This window comes from Sminthopsis crassicaudata, chromosome 1 (genome assembly GCF_048593235.1).
Source record: "Sminthopsis crassicaudata isolate SCR6 chromosome 1, ASM4859323v1, whole genome shotgun sequence".
Classification (NCBI taxonomy): domain Eukaryota; kingdom Metazoa; phylum Chordata; class Mammalia; order Dasyuromorphia; family Dasyuridae; genus Sminthopsis; species Sminthopsis crassicaudata.
In genome coordinates this window covers 582426093-582450792 of record NC_133617.1, presented here as the reverse complement: position 1 = coordinate 582450792, position 24700 = coordinate 582426093, and the positions used below count along the sequence as shown (strand labels likewise).

The 24700-nt window shown below is 33.0% G+C and overlaps 1 protein-coding gene across 2 annotated transcripts in view; it reads right to left on the bottom strand.

Annotated features, from left to right (window-relative positions):
- Positions 1 to 24700, bottom strand: part of IQGAP2 (IQ motif containing GTPase activating protein 2) — a 323406-nt gene that overhangs the window by 109950 nt on the left and 188756 nt on the right. For both annotated transcript variants that reach the window (XM_074282311.1, XM_074282312.1), the window contains exons 5-10: positions 24118 to 24194; positions 13273 to 13340; positions 12419 to 12532; positions 5922 to 6100; positions 4842 to 4929; positions 801 to 964 (exon numbers count right to left, since the gene is read on the bottom strand). In XM_074282311.1, coding sequence (XP_074138412.1) covers positions 801 to 964; positions 4842 to 4929; positions 5922 to 6100; positions 12419 to 12532; positions 13273 to 13340; positions 24118 to 24194 — 690 coding nt within the window. The remainder of the gene's footprint in view (positions 1 to 800; positions 965 to 4841; positions 4930 to 5921; positions 6101 to 12418; positions 12533 to 13272; positions 13341 to 24117; positions 24195 to 24700) is intronic.

Below are 24700 nucleotides of genomic sequence, written 5' to 3'. Positions count from 1 at the left end.
TACAATAATAATATTGATAATCTCATACTATATCTATAATGAATAAGGGGAATATTCCTTCCCTACATTTTTTTTTTATTGTGAGGGTGATTATCAAATACCTGGAGAGATTATGTGGAGCTAAGGGGAGGTTACACTACATAATCCCCAAAAGGCAAAATTAGGACTAATGGTTAGAATTTACAGAGAGATGTATTCCAGCCCAAAATATAGAAATGTTTCTAACAATTAGATAGGAATAGGAAATAGGAAATGGATCTGTAACTTCATTAATATGGGAGTTTCTGGCTAAAGAAACTCCCCTAACCAATGCAGACTGAAAAAATTCTCCACAATTTATGGTTACAAAAATTACCTAGAACATAGAGAGGTTCAATAATTTACCCAGAATGACAACAACCCTGCAAGATAAGTGCTATTATTATCTTCTTATTATCCTCATTTTACAATTGAGGAAGCAGAAGTGACTTGCTTAGGATCACATGCTAGTAAATATCTACATTCAGATATTAATTTACATCCTCCTGATTTTAAGTCAAGTTCTCTATCCACTGCACCACTTATCACCTCTCACTGGCGGCTAGACAACTTATTGGTGAAGCTTTCTGGGGAATTGTTGCTTTAAGCAGAGAGAAGTTCTTGATTTGCTTTGGGAGTCTTCCCACTTTAAGCTCATATAAAAAACCAAATGATCAACACAACATCAGTTTCAATACCATCCTGTTCTTTTAACTCAGTATTCTATCTACTCTTGTATAGTCATGTCAGGCTCCATGTAGCATAAGTCCTTCTGGTCTTACCATAGCATTTTGTTTCTGAAGATTGAACAGTTCGTTCTGATACATAACAGCAGCAAAAGGATGAACAGTAGGCAGCTGGGCCTCAGGTTTCATGAGTGCAGTCAGGGTATTACTGGGATCACCTTCTCGAATCACAGCATTGATTTGATCAATAGCAATAAGCCCTGGAAGAGGATACAAATTGCAGTCGGAATTTCATTTAATTTGATTTGTCATTTCCTCCTTAAGTCTCTGAGGGGTTTGTCTTAAAGATCACTACTCTTTGGGGAAAGATGGAATTAGTCTAGTCTTTCTGGGTAGACTATATCATGCAAAGCTAAAAATGGAAGGCTTCATGAATTTTCAACATGAATCCACAGGTCAGTTAATGCCATACATCTTTTTGGCTAACAAAACTAATGCATTATACAGGCTTAAAAAGAGGTCCATCTGGAAGCTAATTTACACTGTACCTAAACTGCAGTTCCTAAGATATCTGTCTTTCAAGACCCAGTCTCATGTTTCATATTTTATATGAAACCAAACCTTCAATAATCTAGCCTTCAGTAATCACAGTCCTTTAAAACTACAGAAATACAATCTATATCTCGTAATTTGCCTCTTAATTGTGTATAGTTCTACACTGTAATAATATATTTTATATGGTTCATCTTGCATCTCCAACAAAACTAAGTCATTTGAAGGTAGGGACCAAACCATGCCTCCCCCCATAATATCTAATTTATTAGTGAAATTGAATAGTTGCTCAATATATGATTTGAGGGTTTGAATAGAGTTATAAACTTATTCTTGTTTTTCTTTGTGTCTCAAGTGCTTAGTTTAGCACCACACCTGGCACATACTAAGTGTTAATAAAAGCTTCTTCACAAATAGATTTACTAGCAATAGAGATTTCTCAGGACACTTTGCTCCTCTCCTTGTGTTCTACAAAGTGTTACAATTTTAATAATATTTTTTCCAATTACATGTCAAGACAAATTTTAACATTCATTTAAAATTATTTTTTTAAGTAAAAATATCAATAAGTACATATACCTTTCACAATTTTTAAATCTTTGCAAATGCTTTAAAAACAATGACATCTACAATTTAAGTGGTAGCTTCTTTAGATTTTCTATAACAAATGCAATAAAGACATAAGTTTATTCAAAAAGGGATCTTCAGAGATAGTTATAGCTTCTGTGTCTGGAGATCAAGAATAAATTCTAATATGTAACAACAAATTAAAATTGAAGGTTTCCAGGGAGGACATTTTGGAAACATGGATTTGGCACAGTTTTCAGAGACCATGGAACAGAATGGGCTGTCAACCAAGGAAAGAGTGATTGCTTACGTGTGCCACCGGGAATAGAGTCAAAAACCAAAGTAGGACTCTAACCCCATAAAGTAGGTATCCAGGCAGCCCTAATAAAACTTTAGAGAGAAACTTTAGACTTTTTCGTCACTTGTCCTTTTACTAAGAAGCCCAGATTCCAGGCAAGATTACTTCTAACCCATCCCTGACAGATGGAAATTTATTCTCTTTCTAAAGACATCCAAAAGGAGCCTACACACTTCCTCTGTAAACCATTCCCCTGCCTGACATCACTAACTGTCAGGAAATGCTTATGTCTAGTCTGTATCCATCCTGTAGCCAAAAGTTAGTCTTTCCTTCAAACAAAGAGTTATGAAAAATGAACACTTCATTACTATTAGAATGAACATGTCAAGTAGAATGACTTTGAAAGAAAACTAGTTTGCTATCCTTATATTACTTCCACACTTTTCATTTATTGAGTTTGTTATGGAGTGAGATTTTTCAATTTCTTTTAATTCTTTAAAGGGAGAATTATGTCTTTTGCTAACATCATAACATCAAAAATAATGGATTTACACACCTGGTATGGTTGAATGTTATTGAATCATCACAATCTACATGAAAATACTAACCATACATGCACTTCTCCCACAAACAAGACAATTAATTCTGCTTTTTCATATCATATTTTACAGGAAGAGCAAATTATATTAAGAGAACACAAGAGCCATGCCACGATGTTATAAGAGTGCAGCTCACATCAAGCTGAAGCAACTGGCAAATGGATTAGTTCAGATGACCATAGAATCCTATCAGATTTGCAATGACTATATGCTATTTGAAATTTAGAGCTCCTTAAATGCATATTTGGAAAATAAAGCAGCATAACCTCTCTAGACTGAACAATATTTAAAATATTTAATTGAATTATCACCCATTGTCCTTTGTGGGACTTGACAATACATTTTTAAAAATAAGAATTTTTTTTCCCCAAAATTAAATAGTTCATTGAGACCAAAAGTGATTTTCAAATGAGGACAGATTATTTTTCTATATTAAAGCCATCAAGTCAGGCAACACTGTTCAATAATTTAATGTTTGACTATTATTAATCAAAATAATTCCAAGGAATAAGGAATACCTTTTCAATTCAAAAAGAAGGAAAAAATTATATAAACAACCTGAAATAAATCAGTAGACTGGCAATTCAGACACTGAGAACATCAGCAAAATTTTATAGACATGATGCATTTTCTTTCAAATTGAAAAAGAAAATCTGGTTCCTAGGATAGAAATGATGGCTATAACTTTTCAAAAATAAATGAAGGCAAAAATCTATTAAAGAATTTATTTGCTAAGCTTATGAGCCTTTGATGTATCACTGGAAACACTAATTTCTTTCTCTACTACATTTTTGTCAAGCATAATGGAATACTCAACTTTCGAACATGAGGGAAAAGAAAAACTTCAAATTTTGCTTCTTTAAGTGAACTGTAAATACTGGCTGCCATGTTCACAAATCATTTTGTTGGAATAAAACTGAAAACAGCAATTTGTCCAGTTAGGTGCTGTTTTAGAAAAAAATGAACATTTTTCTCTAGAGGCTCTTAAAAGGTTCTATATTCCTACACTACATTTCTGCATATGGTAGTTCTTTATTAAAAACAAAATACATACATTCCTTTCTCCTTAAATATCTGAACTTTTTAATAGTATATTAGAATACTATTTTAAAAGCAAAGTATTTCAGTTACACTGACATACATGCATTAATCTTGGGCTTTAAAACAATAGAAAAGCACAATTCAAGTCTGCAAAATTCATCCAGAGGTTAAGCACAAGGGGCACACTAAGATGTGTTGAGGTTCCGAAACACATGGGCAATTTAGATGCATGTGAGTAGAAGTTAAATAAAGTTCCTTACTGTTTCTACTGGAGCTCAGAGTGAAGTGACTTGTATTAGCAGGAGGGAAAAATGCAGGCTGAGGCATCCAAACTATCATGTCCTTATTTTAATTACCTGAGTTTTCTGCTCTTTAAGGTCACATATCTCTACTAGATACCATAAGGAATTTAGCTGCACGACTCCAGAAAGGTTCAGAGCTGTATGATTCAAACCTGTCATCAATGTGCCTTCATCTTGCCTGTCAACCTTCTCATTGACTTGGACTAAAGCTAGTAGGCTGAAAGAAAACAGCTCTTACACACTATGAACTTTTTGAGTGAAGAGGCAGGTGCTAAACAAAACAAAAGAACAGCTGTCACTTTTCCATTACAAGACAAACATAATACCCTGGGTAAGCATCTTTATTTTCTTTCTCTAGCCAAAAAAAATTTTAATTTGAATCATGAAGTCAATAAGAAGATTCAAACTAGAAACAAAACAAAACAAAACAAAATAAAACAAAATTCAAAGCCCTTTTGTAGGATTTCAGAAGAGGGAGTGTTGGGATAAAATGGATGACTAAGAGATTGGGTTGACCAATGAGGAATTTAAAGATATGGAAAGAAAAAACTCTATGCCCCCTTAAAAGCTTAAAAAAAATTAGCCAAACACCCATCTACCATTAATAACAACAATAACATTTTGTGTAATATTTTTCATTTTAAAAATATGATTGTGCCAGAAATCTAAGTTTTCAGAGTTTTTGCAAGTCTCAGACCACAGAAAGCTATGACAACTACAAATTCAAATGACAAAAATCAAATACAATTTACTGCTTTCCCGAAGTGTCTTAACTTACTGTTGATTTTATTGATGGTCCCTTGTATTTCTGCTTGTGTCAGGAGTTCTTCATATACATCTCTTTCCTCTTCAGAAATAAAGCTATTCTGAAAAACAATATCTTCACTGATTCCCAAAGTAAAGCAAAGATGTTTTAGGGAGCCTGGAACTTAAGGTAACAGTTTCTAAATGTACCATTGAATCCCATCACACCAAATAAGTGCATAGTGGGTACAGAATCAAAATTCAGTTTTGTTACTGTTCTTCAATTTTTTAAAAATCATTTTACATTTGTTGTTCAGTCCTACTCTTTAGTTGTGTTCTACTTTTTGTGAATCCATTGAGATATTTTTTTGCTTTTTGTTTGGCAAAGATACTAGAGTGGCTAGCCATTTCCTCAATTATAATACAACCTGTGAGCCCCTTCAGCATAAAGGACTGTTTTTGCCAACCATATAGTAGACACTTAAATAAACACTTCTTACTTGACTGACTATCTCAGAGTTACAGACTATGCTTATTGTAGAACAATGAAACTTTTATCAATGCATATAAGAGTAAACTAATTATAGGGGTCATGTGGATTTAAACACTGGGCATTCCAGGGGTACAGAATAAACTCAGGATAAGGGAAATGGAATGAAGAAAAATTAAGACTGTTTTCATAATGAAAAACTGCTACATGCAGTATACATTTTGATATGTGTAATTTCATATTGAATATCTTTCAAGAAAAATATAGCTAAATATCAATTGTGGAGGACTTCATGAACATGAGGACTTCATGAAAAAAGGATTGGGAGATAATTCTTGGTCTTTCAAAATAAAATATTACCCATCTTTTGCAGTTTAACCCATATCCTTTATCCATATCCATATAATCCATTGAAGATCACAAGGAAAATAATTTCTTTATGCATTTTGTGGATTTGGATGCTATTCTTTCATCACATTACACACTTTTAAGTCCTTCAATACTAAGCAATGTCTCAAATATCCTCTATTAGTGATTTTTTAAAAATGGATAACACTACTATATTTCCAACACAGGAGAATAAATTAACTATATTGTGAATTTATTCAACATCTAATGAAGTACCTTTAATTTTGCACTCTCTTCTTTTCTTTTCTTGGCTTCCCAAAGTTCCTTTTGATAATCCTCTGCAAGACTATCATCCACAGCAGTTAAAACTGCATTTGGATTCCTTAGAGTTACAATGGTCTGTTCTGCAATGCCCTTTTCAATGGCTTCATTAATTGCAATGACTGCAGCATGCACTGAAGATGAGAGAAGAATAGAAGGCAATTTTTTAAAAATCAACAAAAGCAAATAAATGTTTATTAGCAAAACTACTCTATTTTATCTTAAATATTGCATAGATAAAAAAAATACTAGAACTATGTGTTTCAACATGTTTTTTATTAGAAGTCTACAAATACTGGGATTACATGTCCAGGACTGCATAGCTAATAACTATCTAGAGAGACTAGAAAACAGGTTTTCTGTACTCCAAGCCCTCTATTTAATCCATAATGCTATATTGATTCTATGGCTGTTAGTTCTTTAGAACATCAACAATTAGAACACTTGATATTTTCCTAGACACTAGTAATTAATCTGTTTTTGCTCATAAATGTAAAATATACTTAGTGGCAAAATAATAATTTACTTTCTATATAATCTTGATGACATAAAAGAGGGAAATTGAGGTTCTGCCTAGTTTTTTGTTGTTTAGTTGTTTTCAGTTTTGATTCTGAGACCCCATTTGATATTTTCTTGACAAAGATAGTGAAGTACTTTGCCCTTTCCTTCTCCAGCTCATTTTACAGATGAGGAAACTGAGGTAAACAGGGTTAAGTGGCTTGCCCAGGGTAACATGATTAGTAAGTGATGAAGCTGGATTTGAACTCAAGAAGATGCGTCTTCCTAATTCCAAGGCCAGCTCTCTATCCACTATACTACTTAGCTGCTCTCTGAGGCTAATAATTTATAATTTACATAGAAATGACTCCTTAATTCTAGAATTTTTTGAACTCAGAACAATAATTTAAAGTGTCCATAAAAATGATATAGGTAGGCTATTGTAAAGAAAAGGCACAGAGTAGTTTGAGACCATTCAAATAGTACTTGTCATTGAAAGTTGTTTCTTTGCAATTTTGCAGGGGACAAATCAGTTAACTTACCATTTCTTTACAGCCCTGGAAGTTAATAAAAGCAGGATGTATAGCAGGATAAATGTGGAAATAGTTTAGAAGAATTGCACATATTTAATCTATATTAGAGAAGAAGGTATTTGAAGGTTCTCTATTGTCTATTCTATATCTATATTCATATTCTATATGCATATCTGTCTCAACTCCTTGCTTACATTGACTTCATTAGCTTCTTCACACCTAACTCTCCTTTGAAGTACTTTAAGAATTCAATTCCTTGACTAAATATATCCAAGTGCCTCATCAATCATAGTATATAATGGAACTATCAATTATCTCATTTGTTCTGGACATTAGACTTCTTAAAAGCACCCTAAGATCTATATTAATTTTTCCTTTGATACCCAAATCACATCAAAGATCCATACTTCATCCTGTAACCAAGTAGAACTTTTTCATGTACTATCCAGACCGCAGGGGTTCTGAAATATTTGTTCCATTTTTGTTAATCTAATGATACTAAGGGAACCTTTCTCAGAATAAAGCTTTTAAATGCCAGCCTCCCCACCCCCAACATGATTCAGATTAGAAAAAACAACTAATGATATTGAAAAAGTTATCAAAATATTTTTAAAACAAGTTTTCAGATCTAGATTAAGAAATTCTGCTCTACAATTTGGAACTATGCTCAAAACGTTATCAAACTGTGCATACCCTTTGATCCATGAGTGTCTCTACTGGGTCTGTATAACATAGAGATCATAAAAAAGAGAAAAGGACCCACATGTACAAAAGTGTTTCTAGCAACTCTTTTTGTAGTGGCAAGGAACTGGAAAATGAGTGGCTGCCCATCAGTTGGGGATGGCTGAATAAATTATGGTATATGAATATTATGGAATATTATTGTTCTATAAGATATGGGATACTGATGCTGAGTGAAGTGAGTAGAACACTGCACAGCAACAACAAGATTATGTGAAGATCAATTGTGATGGACATGGCTCTTTTCAACAAAGACATGAATCAAGCCAACTCCAATAGACTTGTGATGGAGAGAGCCATCTGCACTCAGAGACAGAACTATGAGGATTGAATGTGTATCATAACATAGTATTTTGGCCTTTATTGTTATTGCTTGTTTGCTTGATTTTTTCCTTTCTCTTTTTCCCCCCTCTTTTGATCTGTTTTTTGTTGTACAGCAGGATAAATGTGGAAATAGGTTTAGAAGAATTGTAGATATTTAATCTATATTAGATTACTTACTGTCCAGTGGAGAGGGGAGGGAGAAAGGGAGGGAGACAATTTTGGAACACAAGATTTTGCAAGGGTGAATGTTGAAAATTCAACTATCTTTGTATTTTGAAAATTAAAAAACTATTATTATTTTTTTAAAAAAGAAATCCACTCTAGACATTTATTTTCCACCTTATACTGACACTTAAAAAATAAACAGACAAAAACAACTCAGTGCCATATTTTACAATTAATCCTGCTAAATTTCACTTGATAGATTAAGCTGTTGAAGTCTTTTTGGAGCCTGATATTGTTAACCAAAATATAACTTTCTCAAATTCATATTCTAGTAAAAAAATCTGTCCTTACTCATTAGTTCCACTTTGATCTTATATTTCTTATATTTCTATATATTTGATCTTATATTTCAGTGTCTTAAAATCTGGCTTCCATTTCCACCACTGAAACTTCTCTCCTCAAGGCCATACAAGAGGATTTCTGAGGCCTTATTCCTTAACTTCTTTGCAGTGTTTAATGACTGCAGATACATCCTGGACTGCCATGACCAGTGCTGTGATAATCCGTGATCCTCTTTCTAGTAATTCCTTATTTCAATATCACCATACACTCTTCCTTCCATAACCCACAATCTTTCTGTCCAATAACCTCTCTCTATTCTTGTCTCTATAGTTGAGACACTTTTCATGACCTTTCAGTCAAAGTGTCTACTATTCACATGCTATATTCTGAGGATACAAAAAGAGGCAAAACATAGATTATAAACTTCTTGAGGGCAAAGTTTATAATCTAATTAGAAACAAATATGTAAAAAATAAGCAAAAATATGATAAACAAGAAATAACAGAGAGAAAAGAAGCCATAATTAAGAAGTATTGGGAAAAGCTTCCTATAGAAGAGAGCATTTTATTTTAACATGAAAGAAGTCAGGGAAGCCAGCAAACAAAGACATGGAAGAATACTTCAGGCATGAAGGATAACCAGAGATAGAGCATCTCATTTATAGAACAGCAGAGTCCAGGGTCATTGCACTGAAGAGCATGTGTTATAGAAATAAGAAAACTGAAAAGGTGATGGTGGGAGGCAATACATTATGAATATTTTTGAAAAAAAAAAAAACCAGAGGATTTTACATTTAATTCTGGAGGCAAGAGGGAGCCATTAGTGTTTACTGAGTTGGGAGGTGAGGGGTGGGGGAAAGAAATGAGCAAGTGGAGAGGACAGGGTCAGATCATTTCCAATTATCATTCATTTCAAAGTGAATTGACATTTTAAACAAAAAATGTTCAAAACTGAACTCAAAATCTTTCCTCCCCCCAAGTCCTTCCCTCTTGATAGACGCCCAAATAGTTCAAGTGCATTTCATTAATGTCAAGTGCACTCTCATTTTACTAGTCACTCAGTTGTCATCCTCAGCTCCCCACTTTCACCCTGAACATCGAATCACTTATAAAAGAACTGTCTATTCTCATATATGCTCCTTTCTCTTCTCTGACACAGCTGCCATGCTGGCACAAGCTCTTATCCCTTCAACCCATATCTGGATTACTGAAATAAATAGCCTCTTGGTGGGTCTCCCAGCCTCAAACCTTTCTCCACGCCAATCCTCTACTCAGCTGTCAAAATAATGTTCCTACAAGGAGGTCTGACTAAAACAGCCTTCTATTCAATAAATTCCAGCAACTCCCTATTAACTCCAGGATCAAATATAAAATTTCCTGTTTGGCTTTTAAAGTGCTTAATAACTTGCTGACTTCCTACTTTTCCAGTCTTATAACTAATCCTTTCTACATCCTCTGTGATCCATCTTTTTTGCTGTTCCTTGTATTCTATCTCTTCACTTTTGAGCATTTTTACTGACTTCCCTATGCCTGGAATAGTCCTTCCTCATTTCCACATCCCTAATTTCCCTGGCTTTCTTTCTCTTTCTTTCTCTCCTTCTCCTTCTCCTTCTCCTTCTTCTTCTTCTTCTTTTAGTTAAAGGTTCTTATTTTCTTTTTTAATTTTAAAACTTTTTTATTTTGAAAACATATATATAGTTTTCAACATTCACCCTCACAAAACCTTGTTTTTCAAAATTTTGAATTTGAAACACATCCCTCCCTTCCTCCTCACCCATCTCCCCTAGATGTCAAGTAATCTAATATATGTTAAATGTGCAATTCTTCTATATATATTTTCATGTATCATATATGTCACACAAGAAAAATCCAATCAAAAAGGAAAAAAATGAGAAAGAAAATGAAATAGTGAAAATACTATTTTGTAATCCACACTCAATCCCCAAAGTCCAGTCTCTGGGTGCAGATGGCTCTCTCTATGACAAGACCATTGGAACTAGCCTGAAACACCTCACTGTAAAAAAGAGCCACATCCATCAGAATTGATCACCATATAATCTTCTTGTTGCCATGTACAATGATCTCATGGTTCTGTTCATTCATTAGCATTCAGTTCATGTAAGTTTCTCCAGTCCTCTCTAAAATCATCTTGCTGATCTTTTCTTATAGGACAATAATATTCCCATAACATTCATAAGCCATAACTTATTCAACAGATGGGCAGCCACTCAGTTTCCAGTTTCTTGTCATTAAAAAATGGGTTGCTACAAACATTTTTGCACATATAGATCCTTTTCCCTTTTTTATGATCTCTTTGGGATGCAGGTCTAGTAGAGATACTGCCGGATCGAAGTGTGTGTATAGTTTGATAGCCCTTTGGGTATAGTTCCAATTTGCTCTCCAGAATGGTTGGATCAGTTCACAACTCCACCAACAATGGTCCCAGTTTTCCCGCATCCTCTCCAACATTCATTATTGTCTTTTCCTGTCATCTCAGTCAATTTGAGAGATAGTGGTACTTCAGAGTTGTCAATTTTTCATATGACTAGAAATGGTTTTAATTTCTTCATCTGAAAATTGTCTATTCATACTTTTTGACCATTTATCAATTGGATAATGGCTAGAAATTTTATAAATTTGAATCAATTCTTTATATATTTTAGAAATGAGGTCTTTATCAGAAACTTAGATGTAAAATTTTTCCCCAATTTATTGCTTCTCTTCTAATCTTGTCTGCATTGGTTTTGTTTGTACAAAAACTTTTAAACAATATAATCAAAATTATTCATTTTGTATTCAATAATATATTCATTCTAGTTTTTCTTTGGCCACAGATTCCTCTCTTTTCCACAGATCTCAGAGGCAGAAAATTCTTTGTTCTTTTGATTTTCTTTATATAAATCGTATATGAATAATTATATTTATATAAATATATATCATTTAGACATGATTTATGTCTAAATCATGAATCCATTTTGACCTTATTTTGTTATAGGGTGTTAGGTATGGGTCAATACCTAGTTTCTGTTCCCTAGTTTTATTCAAGTCTTGCATTTCTAGAAGAAGCCTCTCCCAGTCCTTATTGCCTTCCTTGAGACTATAGCCAATCTATCTAATATATATTTTGTTTACAAATAGTTTTCTTCTAAATTACTTGAGAGTGGGAATTTTGTTTGGAGGGTTTTTCTTGGCCTTTGTTTTTGTTTTTTGTTTTCCCAACCTTCAGTGACTGGCATCACTTAATAAATGTTATGCGATTGGCCAACAGCTTTCCATTTCAGGAGTGTTGACATTTTAACAAATTATATTCATAACAGCCCATGTTTATGACCTTTGGGTTGAGAAAACACCTTTTTCACAAGCACACGTCAGGAGGATAAACAACTAATAGTATTTAATAGATGGGGAAACTTAAGGTCAAAGAAGTTAAATAGATGGCTTTTGTTCACATGACTATTAAGTGTCATTCCTGATGCAGTGTCCTTTCCTTTAAATCTTGTTGGCATTAATTCTTGAAGATCCAGAGGAATCAATATGAGCAGAACTTAAATGATACCATGTTAGGAATACAGGAAATATTTTGGGGGCAAGAAGGATCCTTCTAATACTCTTCAAACTACATCATGAGATTGATCTCCTACTCTTAAAGACAACTCCAGATGTATAATGCAGAGGAAGGAGAAAGGTTTTAGTCACAGAAACTGATGTGTTTGCCCAGTTGAATACACATTTTTCAAATGTGTATATTCATTTAAAAAAATTACAAGTGACTAGTTTTCGAAATGAATCATTGTCTTTATTAAATAAAGACCAACTAAATGGAAAAATATAGCCTAGCAAGCTTACTTACATGCAGCTTCATCCACTGACAATTCATTGGCCAGAATGCCACCGATTTTGCTAAAAGATGGCATCTGTATTCCATACTTCTCAAGTTCCTTCCTCATGTTACTGATCTCTTCCTCTGTATGAAAAAAAAAATGCAGGAGAAAAGGAAATATAGATCAGAGATTAAGATTTTCAAAGCTTTAATTTGAAGCCAGCATAAGTACAGATAAAAAGAAACTTAGAACTATAGAACTGAAGGAATAGGATATCAGAAACCATGGGGAATCATATATTCTGATTTCTTCATTTTTACAGGTAAAGAAACTTTTCACCTGAGAGATGAAGTGAATAGCTTTTAAAGGCCTCCTAGCTAAGTCACTGAAGAGTTGGAACAAGAATTCAGGGATCCTTGAGTCCTAATCCAGTAATCTTTCTCACATATGAAGCATCTTAATAAGTGATTTGTGTAGTTTCTATAAGCTTTAACTATATAGTTCTCAATTTATTAGTCACAGAGAAGAAACTGAAAATTTTATTTATATATACACGTATATGTAAATCCCACTAAAGTCACCTTCTAATGCTGCCTAATAGCATGAAGGTAAACCCCGGGTTCAAAAGACTTTGCCAAACAAACAAGTTCTGGCAGATTTTCTGAAGATGAAAATATGAATCTAATGGCATATCTGACATCAAAATAATTTGGAGTTTGGAAGATTCATCTCTACACTAGTTGAGGGTGATATTTTTCTTATATCAACTCTCAATGACTAGCTACTAAGTTATAGAGGACTTATGATTTTTACTAGTGGAACATCCATTGACCATGAAATTGAATATCCTTGAATCAGGGAAGTAATTGAATAAATAAAGTACCTGTAAAGTCTACTTTGCCCAACAAATCCTGGATCTGTGGTGCTATTCCTAATTTGAAGAGATATAAACTGAAAGATAAAACATAAAGTAGTCAGAAATGTTATGCCCATTAATCATAGATTACAGAGTTGTTTTTTTAATCTTATAGGGAACTTAGATATCACTTTGTCTCAGATCTTAATTTTACATATAAAGCCCAACAATCATTTTCTGCTGATTATCTTCCTAGTTTGCTTCAAAATCTCCTTCATAAGCCAAAAAAACAATGAATACAAAATTCAAATTGAAAGAATATCAAAAATGAGTACATCAAAATTATAAAAATCAAGCATGAATCAAATCAAGAGATAAGAAGATGGAAATACTTTGCATAACTTCACATGTGCCTTCTCAACTGGGGGGAATGGCAAGAAAGAAAAGAAAGAATCTGAAACTCAAAAAATATAAAAAATTATTTTGCATATGAAGGGAAAATAAAATATTAAATTAAAAAAAAAAAACATAAGAGGACATTCCTGACCCACTCCTTCACGGAGAGCAGAGGTCCATAACTGGCACATGGTGCATGTTGTTAAACATTTTCCAGCGCAGTGTTTGCTTTTACTGATTTCTTCTCTTCTTGGTTTTCTTTTCTGCATTTTTCATTGTCTTTTTAAAAATATTTTAAAATATATAGCTTTTTGGGAGGGAAAAAGACAGGCAAAACTATGATGACATAGAAAACAAAAGACATTAATTATATATATGAAGAAATTAAGGTCAAGAGAATTGATCTTAATTTGAACAAAAAAATCTTATATCTTATATGCTTTATTATGAGATATTTTCCATATACTTTTATTTACTAAACACAATTCTATAAAAGAGGTTATATTATCCTGATTTAAGAGTGAGGTGCCTACAATTATATATCTACTAATTAAGAAAGTAGGAACTCAAATCCATTTCTTCTGTCTCTCAGATTTGAGATAAGAATAAGTGGCAGAGCCAGTATTTGGTCAAAAAATACTTTTATACCATCAACCCTTGTCTACCTGTGCAAAAAGTGATATATGACTAAATCACAAATTGTAAATAATCACCAAAAGATTAATATTTGCTTTGGCATAAATCATGCCATCCTAGTAACACAGCAGAGGAGTTCTGAATTATCTAAAAAAAATAAAAATTAACCAATCCAAGTTATTGAATACTAAATCTGTTAATATTAATTTATATTTTTATACACATAAAACTGACTGTTAAAAAGCACATTAAAACCATTTGGCTGAAAGGATGATACCAGGATAATTTTAAAAACTCGGGGAAGATATTAGATGATTCATAAACCAACAATTAGACCACATACTTTAATAATTCTTTTTTAACACTAAGTAATGAATCTTGCTTTTAGTTAACATGCTCGAATCCATCTGCCAAAAAGGGGATTAAATTTGGCCAACCATTTTTTGCTATTTTTTTCTGATTAATATGTTTTGTTTATTCAATGGAGCCATCAGTTCTCAGTTCTGTCCTTGGACCAATTTTTTAGTATACCTACACCTTTCACTAAAATATTTTTAATTTAATTACCCAAACAATTTTATCTTTGTGACTACTAACATAAAAGCATTCTAACTAGAAACTCAAAGGGACACAATGAAATACAACAGAAAGGAAGCAGGGAGTTGGAAATATTTTTAAGATTTATTATTTTCAGATGTAGAAAGATAGAACAAATATAATCATAATTTTTTCACTTCATAAAATACTTTATTAAAAGATTGCTTAAGATCATCATAATATTCATCCAAATCAATAAAATTAAGACAAACTTTTGAAATGGAAAACTATCAATTGAGGTAAAGTCATTCGTTAATGGGGCTTAGAGAGAAGGAAGAAAATAGTATCCACTATGTGCTATTTTTATTAATCAGCTTTTACTCATTTAAATTTGCATCAATTTTATGTACACATATATAAACAAATATACAATATATATAAGTGTGCATATAAACATACATATAGACACACACTCACTTGAGACAATAATCCTGTGTATAAATACATGCATATATAATATGTATGTATATAGATGTCCACACATAATATATATATATATATGTATGTATGTATGTATATAGAAACGCACACATATAGACATATACACATACATATATTTGGGTCCTATGTATTCCTTCATCTTTTCCTTAGATGCACAAAGAATTGAAAATGGGAAAATCTCTCAATTTTTAAATTTTTTCTACTTTATGCCTTCCAATGATATTTACTTCAAAGAGAAACACATATACGCATGTACTTGTGCCCAGAGTTTCTAAAGTACATAAAATTAAACTATTCAGTTTACATATTCTTGACATTTATGTCTCACTCTAAATATGAACTAAGCAACTTCCACAACACAAAATATTCAAATTTGCCATTCTAACATTCAAAATATTACTAATTATATCTGCTTATATGTATGTGATCTTAGTAAACAATGACAGGATGCTCACTTAACCAGTATTTTGGATTTATAAAACTAGTTACCACAAGGTGGTGCTGATAAATTGTTTTTAACGTTCGATAATCTAAGTTGTCCTTACTTTTTAAACTCATTTTAAAAAATCAATGAATCACACAGTATATTACTAAAAGGAACCAAGAAGAATAGGAGGACATCATGTTTATTTCTGGATCTTTTCCATAAAGTGCTGGACTCATAGCAAACAGCTAAATATTTGTCAAAGAAGGACATTTATTCAAAAACAATTTCATTGGAAAATGGCCTATTTTGACAAATAACCTCTGACTTGTCTTAGTCTACATTATTTCTATATAAGACTACTTATAACAGTTGAGATCTGAGCTCTGAGGTCTTGATAATACTTAGGATTTTCACACTTAAAATTCTACATTGAATTAGCTGCGTTCAAGCAGATTACTCAGAGAGGATAAATGTTTACTAGGAAGCCGTATTTGTTCAGTATTCCCAAGCAACAACAATCCCCAATAGTTCCCCTCTCCCCTAAGCATTTTCATTCAAATGAAGCAATTCATTACCTGAAACACACAGCAAATCCATAATGAGACTTTAAAAAAGACCCTCGTCACTCTCACACACACACACACACACACACACACACACACAAATTTCTTAGTCTTTCAAGAATGAATTTATTAAGCACCTTTTAAAGTTGCATGGCTCGCATGCAGGGCTCAGAGCATTCTAAAGGGAACTGAAGAATTAATGACTCCCCCCCTTCACTGTATAATAAAGAAGGCGCTTTTGTCTAACATCAGCCTCTTTAAATACAGGGCTTTACTGGCAACAAAGCTATAGGCATCTACATGGCTAGAATCTATTTGTTACTATTTCTATGCATAATAGCAATTCAAGGCTAGGAAACCTTCTTGTGAAAGGTCCCAAACTACAATTACTTTTTTTTTCCTATTGGCACAAGGAGATGAAAAAATATCTATTGATGAAATGCAAACTTGAAAAAGCAGGGCTTAGCTCTCTTCCAGGAACTTGCAGGCAGGTACACCTCATTAGAAACAATAGTGTCAAATCTGAAATCTTTTAAGAGCATTTTAACAAATTTAACAAATTTGATCAGGAGACCCAAATTTGAGTTATTAGTGCTCTTAGCACTAAGTATAACTTTGTATCAATCAAATCTTTCTTGGTTTCAGTTGCATTATGAGGCCACTAGATTTATTCTCTAAGATTAATTCTGATTCTAGAACTCAGTGACTGTATTTTAAATGATACAGATATAAGTGGTTAATTCAGTCTCTGGATTATGGATTCAGTTTTCATGTGGACCAATTGGCATTCTTTAATTCCATGGCTACAGACTAATTGGAGATCTTAACTCTAAGCAACCGTCTTTCAAAATTATGGAACTGATACAGAGAGCCCTAGGAGTCCAAAGACCTAGCCTAACTTATTATATAAAGTCTTACAAGGAAATTGTTTTCTGAACTACCACTACTACTGTTAAATAGTATTCTTATTGACAAATAGATCTTTTTTTAAATTTTTCCAAGTATTTTATTTTTCCAAATACATGTAAAGATAGTTTTCAAGTCATTTTTGTTCTAAATTTTTCTGCCTAACTCCCTCGCCTCACGCCTCCCACCTCCCTAAGACAACAAGCACAATCTTTTTAAACATAATTCCATAAGACAGGTATTATATAAGGGTGTTTGTGTACACACACACACACACACACACACACACACACACACACACACACCCCACATAACACAGACAATAGATAAATTTAAAGAATCTCTGCAGTGAATCCTTTCATTGAATGCAATATTTTGTTATGTAATCATCTCTGAAATGTCTCTAACTTAAAATATTTGAATCATCATTTGAATGTAGCTTATTTAAAATGAGCTACATTCAGATACATATATACATACATACATCACAAGATTATTTAATCAAATTGGAAAAGAAATATTATAGGAGTTTGAATTCATGTGCAAATTCAATTAATTTTCATTTTATACTCAGCATCGTTCATCTAAGTGCCCAGAATATTGTATTCTAACACTCTACTTCCCCCTTTATTATACATGAAAGTTATAATCTACCATTTCAGGATTGTTTTAAACTAACCTCTTTATCAAAAATGTGGGGCCTCTAATTCTTTAAACCACAAATTAGTAAGAAATGGGCCAAACAGATCATGTACCTTAGAGCTCAATGCTCTAGAAATGGTAAGAATCTGCAATAAACAAGAGCTTGACAAATTCCAAATAGTATTTGGAGTTTGCAAGTTTTTATCATTTTGAAGAGTTACCTTCACAACATTTTATTCATAATTTGAAGCACAATTTTGTTTCAACATGAAATCACCCACACTAATAACAGTAAAAGTTGGATGCATTACTAAGGTGTACCATGCTACTCAAAAATGGTTTCTTAGTTATTGCTACTTAAGAAATTTTAATGGCATTCCTCCACATTTATGCTATTCAAGAACACCTTAATCAAAGAAGAGCCAGCTAATAAGGAATTTTTGACCTGTAAGATCAGGCATTTTGGATACTGTGCTTTTCTCTGATTCAAACTAATCATTAAACATATTCTAAGTACTAAATGGGGCAAACCTTTTGTTTGTTTATTTTTATACATATACCTAGGTCCTACTTTTAACCTAGCAATTCTAATTTAGATTGAAAAAATTCTAAATTACGATCAATCAATTGAGATTTCTCTTTCTTTATCATTTATTATAAAAGATAGCTCTCTGATAGGGAACACTGGAAAATATTGCTAATATAAAAACAAACTATGCTGGCCACAATTTATTTTTTAAAATTCAAATGTAAGCGGTAGCCAGGTGGCACAATAATTAAAGCACCAGCCTTGAAATTAGGAGGACCTGAGTTAAAATCTGGCCTCAGACACTTAATACTTGCTGAATGTATGACCCTCAGCAAATCACTTAACTCAATTGCCTCAGCCAAAAATTTTTTTAATATATTTAAAAATTAAAATATATTTTTAAAAATTAAAATTTCAACATCATATTCAATATTCATGAGTACACTGATATCCTTTCAGTTCCCTAGCAGAATGGAGGCCCTTGAAGGAATGGGAAACAAGAAGGTTAAGCTTTGATACTGAACAAGCAGGACTTAATTAAGTGAGAGAAGAGAGCAGGTTGTGCACAAATGGCAGTATGAGATCACTAGGGACAGAACAGATAGCAGAAGACAGAATCACCACCTAAAATTTGCTTAGCTTGACCTTACTAATGGATTGATAGAAGAGAGAATTAAAATATTCAAATCAACAGCCACTGTGTTAGAGCTGGGAATGCAAAGAAAAATAATATAATCCCTATACTCAAGGAGTTTTCATTCTATTAGAAAAATGCACAAACATAAAAAAAAAGTATAGAAAATAATCATAAGTTAGGCAAAGAAGATGCTACCTGTTGAGGGACTATATTTTTTCCTTTTGTATCCCCAATGCCTAAGGTGTTCTTGGCACAAAGTGGACCCTTAATAAATGCTTGCTGAATGATCTGTGACTCTTTTTTTTTTTTCGTTATTCAGAAAGTATAACACCACGTGACCCACAAGAACACTGTGTAGAAATGTGGGTCTATCTATCAGAGGGGAAAGGGTTTGGCTCTTTCTAGCCTTGGTATAATAGGAAACTTTATTAAAGTGAATAATAATACCATATTAGACTGCCATTCAAGTATCACCCTGAAGTTACCAGGTTGCTGAGCTTACTAACACTAATTAAAATAAAAAAGGCAGGCTTCACTATTCTCTCTTCTCTCCATTCTGTATAAGTTGTCCTTTTGTGATCTCCATCCTAATTAATACTTCCAGACATAAATCCCACGACTATCTGTCTAGTCTCTCCTCTTAACTCCAGCACCTCATCTCCAATTTCTGCTAGAAATTTCCACTAGAATATCCAGCTGACACCTCAACATGTCAAAAACTACATCCATTATCTTTTCTCCAAATCACTCATCCTCTAAGTTTCCCTATTTCTGCTGAGGATTATTTAATAATTCTTAAATTGGGAAGTGACACAGTCAGATCTTTGCTTTAGGACATATGAAAGATGACTGGAGCAGAGATTACAGAAGTGAGAGACCATTTTGAAATCTATTATAGATAAACAATTCAAGGATCATGAAAGCCGTGTGTGTGTGTGTATGTGTGTGTGTGTGTGTGTATGTATGTGTGTGTGTGTGTGTGTGTGTGTGTGTGTGTGTGATCATTTCAGGATCTCATCAGATTCAACAGATTAAATGATAATCTCTACACTGATGATTTTCAGATCTCCTTATCAAATTGTAACCTCCTGTTCCAAATGCTTTTTTGGATATCTTGAACTGAACGTACTAGAGATAGCTAAGAATTAACATGTCCAAAACTGAACTCATTATCTTTGTCAAAAGCTCTGAAATTCTTTACTACTATCAAGGGAACTACCATTTTCCCACTCATTCAGACTCAGCCTAATTATCATCCAAGACTCTTCTCCCTCTCTGTCTGTCGCTGTCTGTCTCTCTCTTTCACACACAAACATTCAGTACATGTGCGCGCACACAAATCCAATCTATTCCTATATCAATTTTAACATTAACAGATCTCTCATATAAGTCTCCTTCTTCCCTCTGAAACTGCTACTACCTTGGTAGCATCACTGCTCATTCTGATTACTGCAATAGCCTCCTAGTTGCTTTCTCCATACTCCAGTCCATACTCCAAATAGTTATCAGATCGATCTCCCTAAAGCCTAAATCAGAGCATGCTACTCACTTCATGATACAGTGGCTCCCTATCACTATCCCTATTTAAAAATAGTCTTCTGTTTCGCATTCAAAGCACTTCATAACCTACCCTCCCCCTACTTTTCAAGTCTTTTAACACCTTACTTCTTCCCCACCCTCTGTGATGGGGTGACAATAGTCTTGTTATTACCCAGACAAGACACTCTCAATTCCATATATTTTCACTGTCTATCCACCAACACAAGAATTCTACCTCTCCTCCCCTGGGTCCTTCAAATCCCAGCTATCTTTTACAAGAAGCCTGATTACTCTTGATGTTTGTGTCCCTCTCTATTGATTATCTCAATTCATCTTGTATATAGCTTATTTGTACACAGTGGTTTATATGTATGAATGTACAAATAAATATTTATTAAGGCCTTATTTAGGTTCAAAGCTTGGTACCAAGTGCTAAAAAAAAAAAAAAAATGAGGGAGGGAAGAGGGAGAGGAAAAGAAGGAAAAAAAAAAGCAGTCCTCAGTTTTTAAGCAGCTTAAATTCTAAGTGATTGAAATATCACATAAGAGATTTCAACTACAAATCAGATGGGAAAAAGTGTTATTACAGTATAATGACAAAATAAGCAAAAATTCATCATCTGTAATGCTATTTCTACTGATAAAAACATATCCATTTCTGATGTTGAATAATTTAATGATGACAAGTATGATGGTACTTAGAACTTTCCTGTCTAGGCCTTCATTAATAGTGGCTGCAGCATCCATAAAAGCAATTACTCAATTACAAGGCCCCTGGGATATCTTTTTTCAGTGACTGTTGAAAGCACCCAAGCTGAAAAGCAGAGTTTGTGGGCTCAGAGATACTCTTCTTCCCAAAGTCCTTGGGTTGTGGCTCCTGAATGATCTTTATCAGAGATGTAGGGAGATGGTGGTAGTCCAGGGGATGACAATGGTTTGGCTTCCTTGGCAAATGCTATCTCCAACTCTCCCTGAGGGTGCCCTCATGCTGCACTTGGATCATAGTTAGTGGGGATGACTGGCCCTCTTTCTCCATAGAAATTGCTTCTTACACTGTAGCCTAGGGAGCTTAATTGAAAACAGGATAAGAAGTCTGGCAAATGCTATCATTACTAGTATTAGGCTTCTTTTCCCTATGAAACTTGGAGTTGAACAATCACAAGATCCAGACCCATCATTTTATCAAGAGAACTGAGATTCAGGGAGATTAAATGATTTTAAGATGTATGTAATGATAACTGGCCAATATTTTACATTAAAAAAAAAATCAAGTGTTCTATTGTACCTATTCTCTGGTATTCCACTGCCTCAGCCAATGAACAATCAGTATACATATCATATGTAACTAAGAATGTTCTCTCAGAAAAATTTTTCCAAGAGAATTTGTTCATCGCATCTGTATATGATCAGGAAATAATAAGAAAGCTCCTCTTTATTTATGAAACTATTTAAATTATTAAATCATCTTTGCAACTAGGGTACATTTAAGCATTGGTAAGCCTTAGTATAGCTCCACAGAACCTTGGAAGAGAGAGACAATGACATCACCCCAAAAAAACTTAACCCACCATCTCTCTATAAGTAGCTTAACAAGAAAAAAATCCACATATCCACTTCAGAAAATCACTTGAACTTTACTTGAGGTACTTGATAATGAGCAGTTTATAGTCTTAAGAGTTCTATACCACAATGCATATTCACAAGTATAATGTTAAAATTATGGGGCAGGTACTTGACCATTCATAGACACAATATTAACTCCTGCACCTAAAATGACAAATCTGGGGTTCTTTTGACAAAGAATCTAAACTATCCACAAGAATAAAGTCTTCAAAACCAAACCTTGTCATGTAAAAGTTAATTTTTTTATCTTTTTTGTGAGAAGTTCTCTAACAATCCCATTTGCATTCTTTTTTTCTCTCATTCAATTAATATTATTTTATTTTTTAATTTGAAATTTTTTCTTAGTGTTTTGTTTTATATCATGGTCATTTCTGAATACACAATGAGCCTTGTATGGAAGGGAGGAGGGGAAGGAAGGAGGAGGGAGGGAAGGAAGGAAGGAAGAAAGGAGCAAGGGATGGAGGGGGGAACAGAGAGAGGAAGGGAGAGGGAGAGAAGGAAGGAAGAGAGGGAGAGAGGGAGGGAAAGAATAATACAGTTCAAAAAAATCAATATACCCACTGAATCCAACAATATATACCTATAGTTTCCTACCTCCCCAAGAAAGATGTTTCATGATCTGTTCTAATCATTGTAATTATATGGAATTTATCTTCAAAGGCAAACATTTTTGGATAGCATGCTATATAAGAGTCTTAGTTATCATAAAGACAGTCTTATCAGAGAAAGAGACAGATGTGAGTGAGGGGAGGGAGAGGTTCAGTTATAGTGAATAAAAAAAAAATTATAGCAATGACAATTTCATGAGACCGACATTCCTGCAAACTATCATGAATTATGCAAATACTTGAAGCCTCCTCAGCTATGTACCAGCATTCTGAATTTCCATGCTGCATTAATCAGATTCTCTCTTCCATTAGTTATATATGTGCATGTATTACATTTTGCCACCAGGCCATTTAGAAGGCAAGCTCCTTGAAGACAAGAACTACTTGAACTTTGTGATTTCAGTGCCTAGTCATGCCTAGACATAACAGACAATAAATGTATTTTGAATTAATTAGAATGGAATCATCACAATAGAACTATCACCAAGTAAAGCTATACATTATAACCCAAACTCACTTGTTGAAGTCTGACTTCATAACTTCATAACTACTAAAGAAATCATTTCCTTTTGACAGGAAATAAGGCAAAAGAGTCAGGAAGAAGTTAATATAAGCTCCTAACTATTTTATATGCCAGCAAAAAGACTTCAACTAACAGGAAATACAAAGCAGATGTTGTAGACCTAATTTTAAATTGAAATTAGACATTAAGTACTGAAATTATTAACTATGAATGCACAGTATCTAAAATTACGTAATAAATATTTTTAATTTTCCTTCTATAATTTCATCTTTTAATAACTTATATAGAATTATGTTGTTGAATTTGCATAATTCTACCTTTTATGAAATTCTAAATCTTGATATAATAATTTTAAAAGATTAGAAAAATTACATGAAAAGATTACTTTTGAATTCTCTACATAGTCCTCAGTACACCTTTTTACTGAAGTAAATGGACAAAAGATAAATATTTTTGTTCTTTTCTTCACAAATACTTAAATATTTCATTAAATTTCTAAGATGAAATTAAGTATTTGTGAAGAAAAGAACAGAAAAATCAATAGTGGTAACCACTTGTGTTGTTGTTATTGTTATTCTATGCAGATTAAATTTGGCTATATTTAGAAAGCTATAAGCATCACAACTCAAAAATTTCAGTGACATTACAATTATAGGAAATATAATAATACTTCATTAAATTTTGAATCAATAAATTTATAGTATCTAATAAAGGAATTATTTAGAGCAAGAAATTTAAAGAAGATAGACTTACTTTTCCTTAAAATCTATTACTTATGATTTCTTGTGTTACATCTTTTTTCCTACCTTAGTGCATGAATGCAATATATCATTCGAGGTATGTTTTTCCGATCATAGACATCTGTTGTTTCTGGATAAAAGATCTGAAATATAAAAAGGCACTAATATTTAGTCTACTAAAATAAGCCTTTCAAAATGTGAAAAATATCCATATATTATCCAATACAATTAGATTTAGAATGTCCTTATTAGACTCAAAGTACTTAATGAGCATAAGTGAATATTCATTTATAGAAACTGAATTTATTTTTGCTATAATTTATTCCACACACATTTATTATCAATGTTTTTCCTTTCATTCATTCATAAATGTTGGCTTATCTTCGTATCCAGAGGAACAAGCAAAAAGTACCATCTACAAAAAGATTGACATCACTGCAGAGTGAAAATATCACTGAAAATAAATTGAAGTTTTCCCCTCAAGAGCTCATCTATCTATAGGCTTAATGTTTTCATAGACCCTGTGAATCTGGGAAGGTATAACTTCTTTGGAATCATCATTTTGCTTTCCTAAATTGCTCTATAATAAAAATTATGGTTATTTATAAGTGAGGGAAAACAGAAGGAGAGCTGAATTGCTACGTCTACA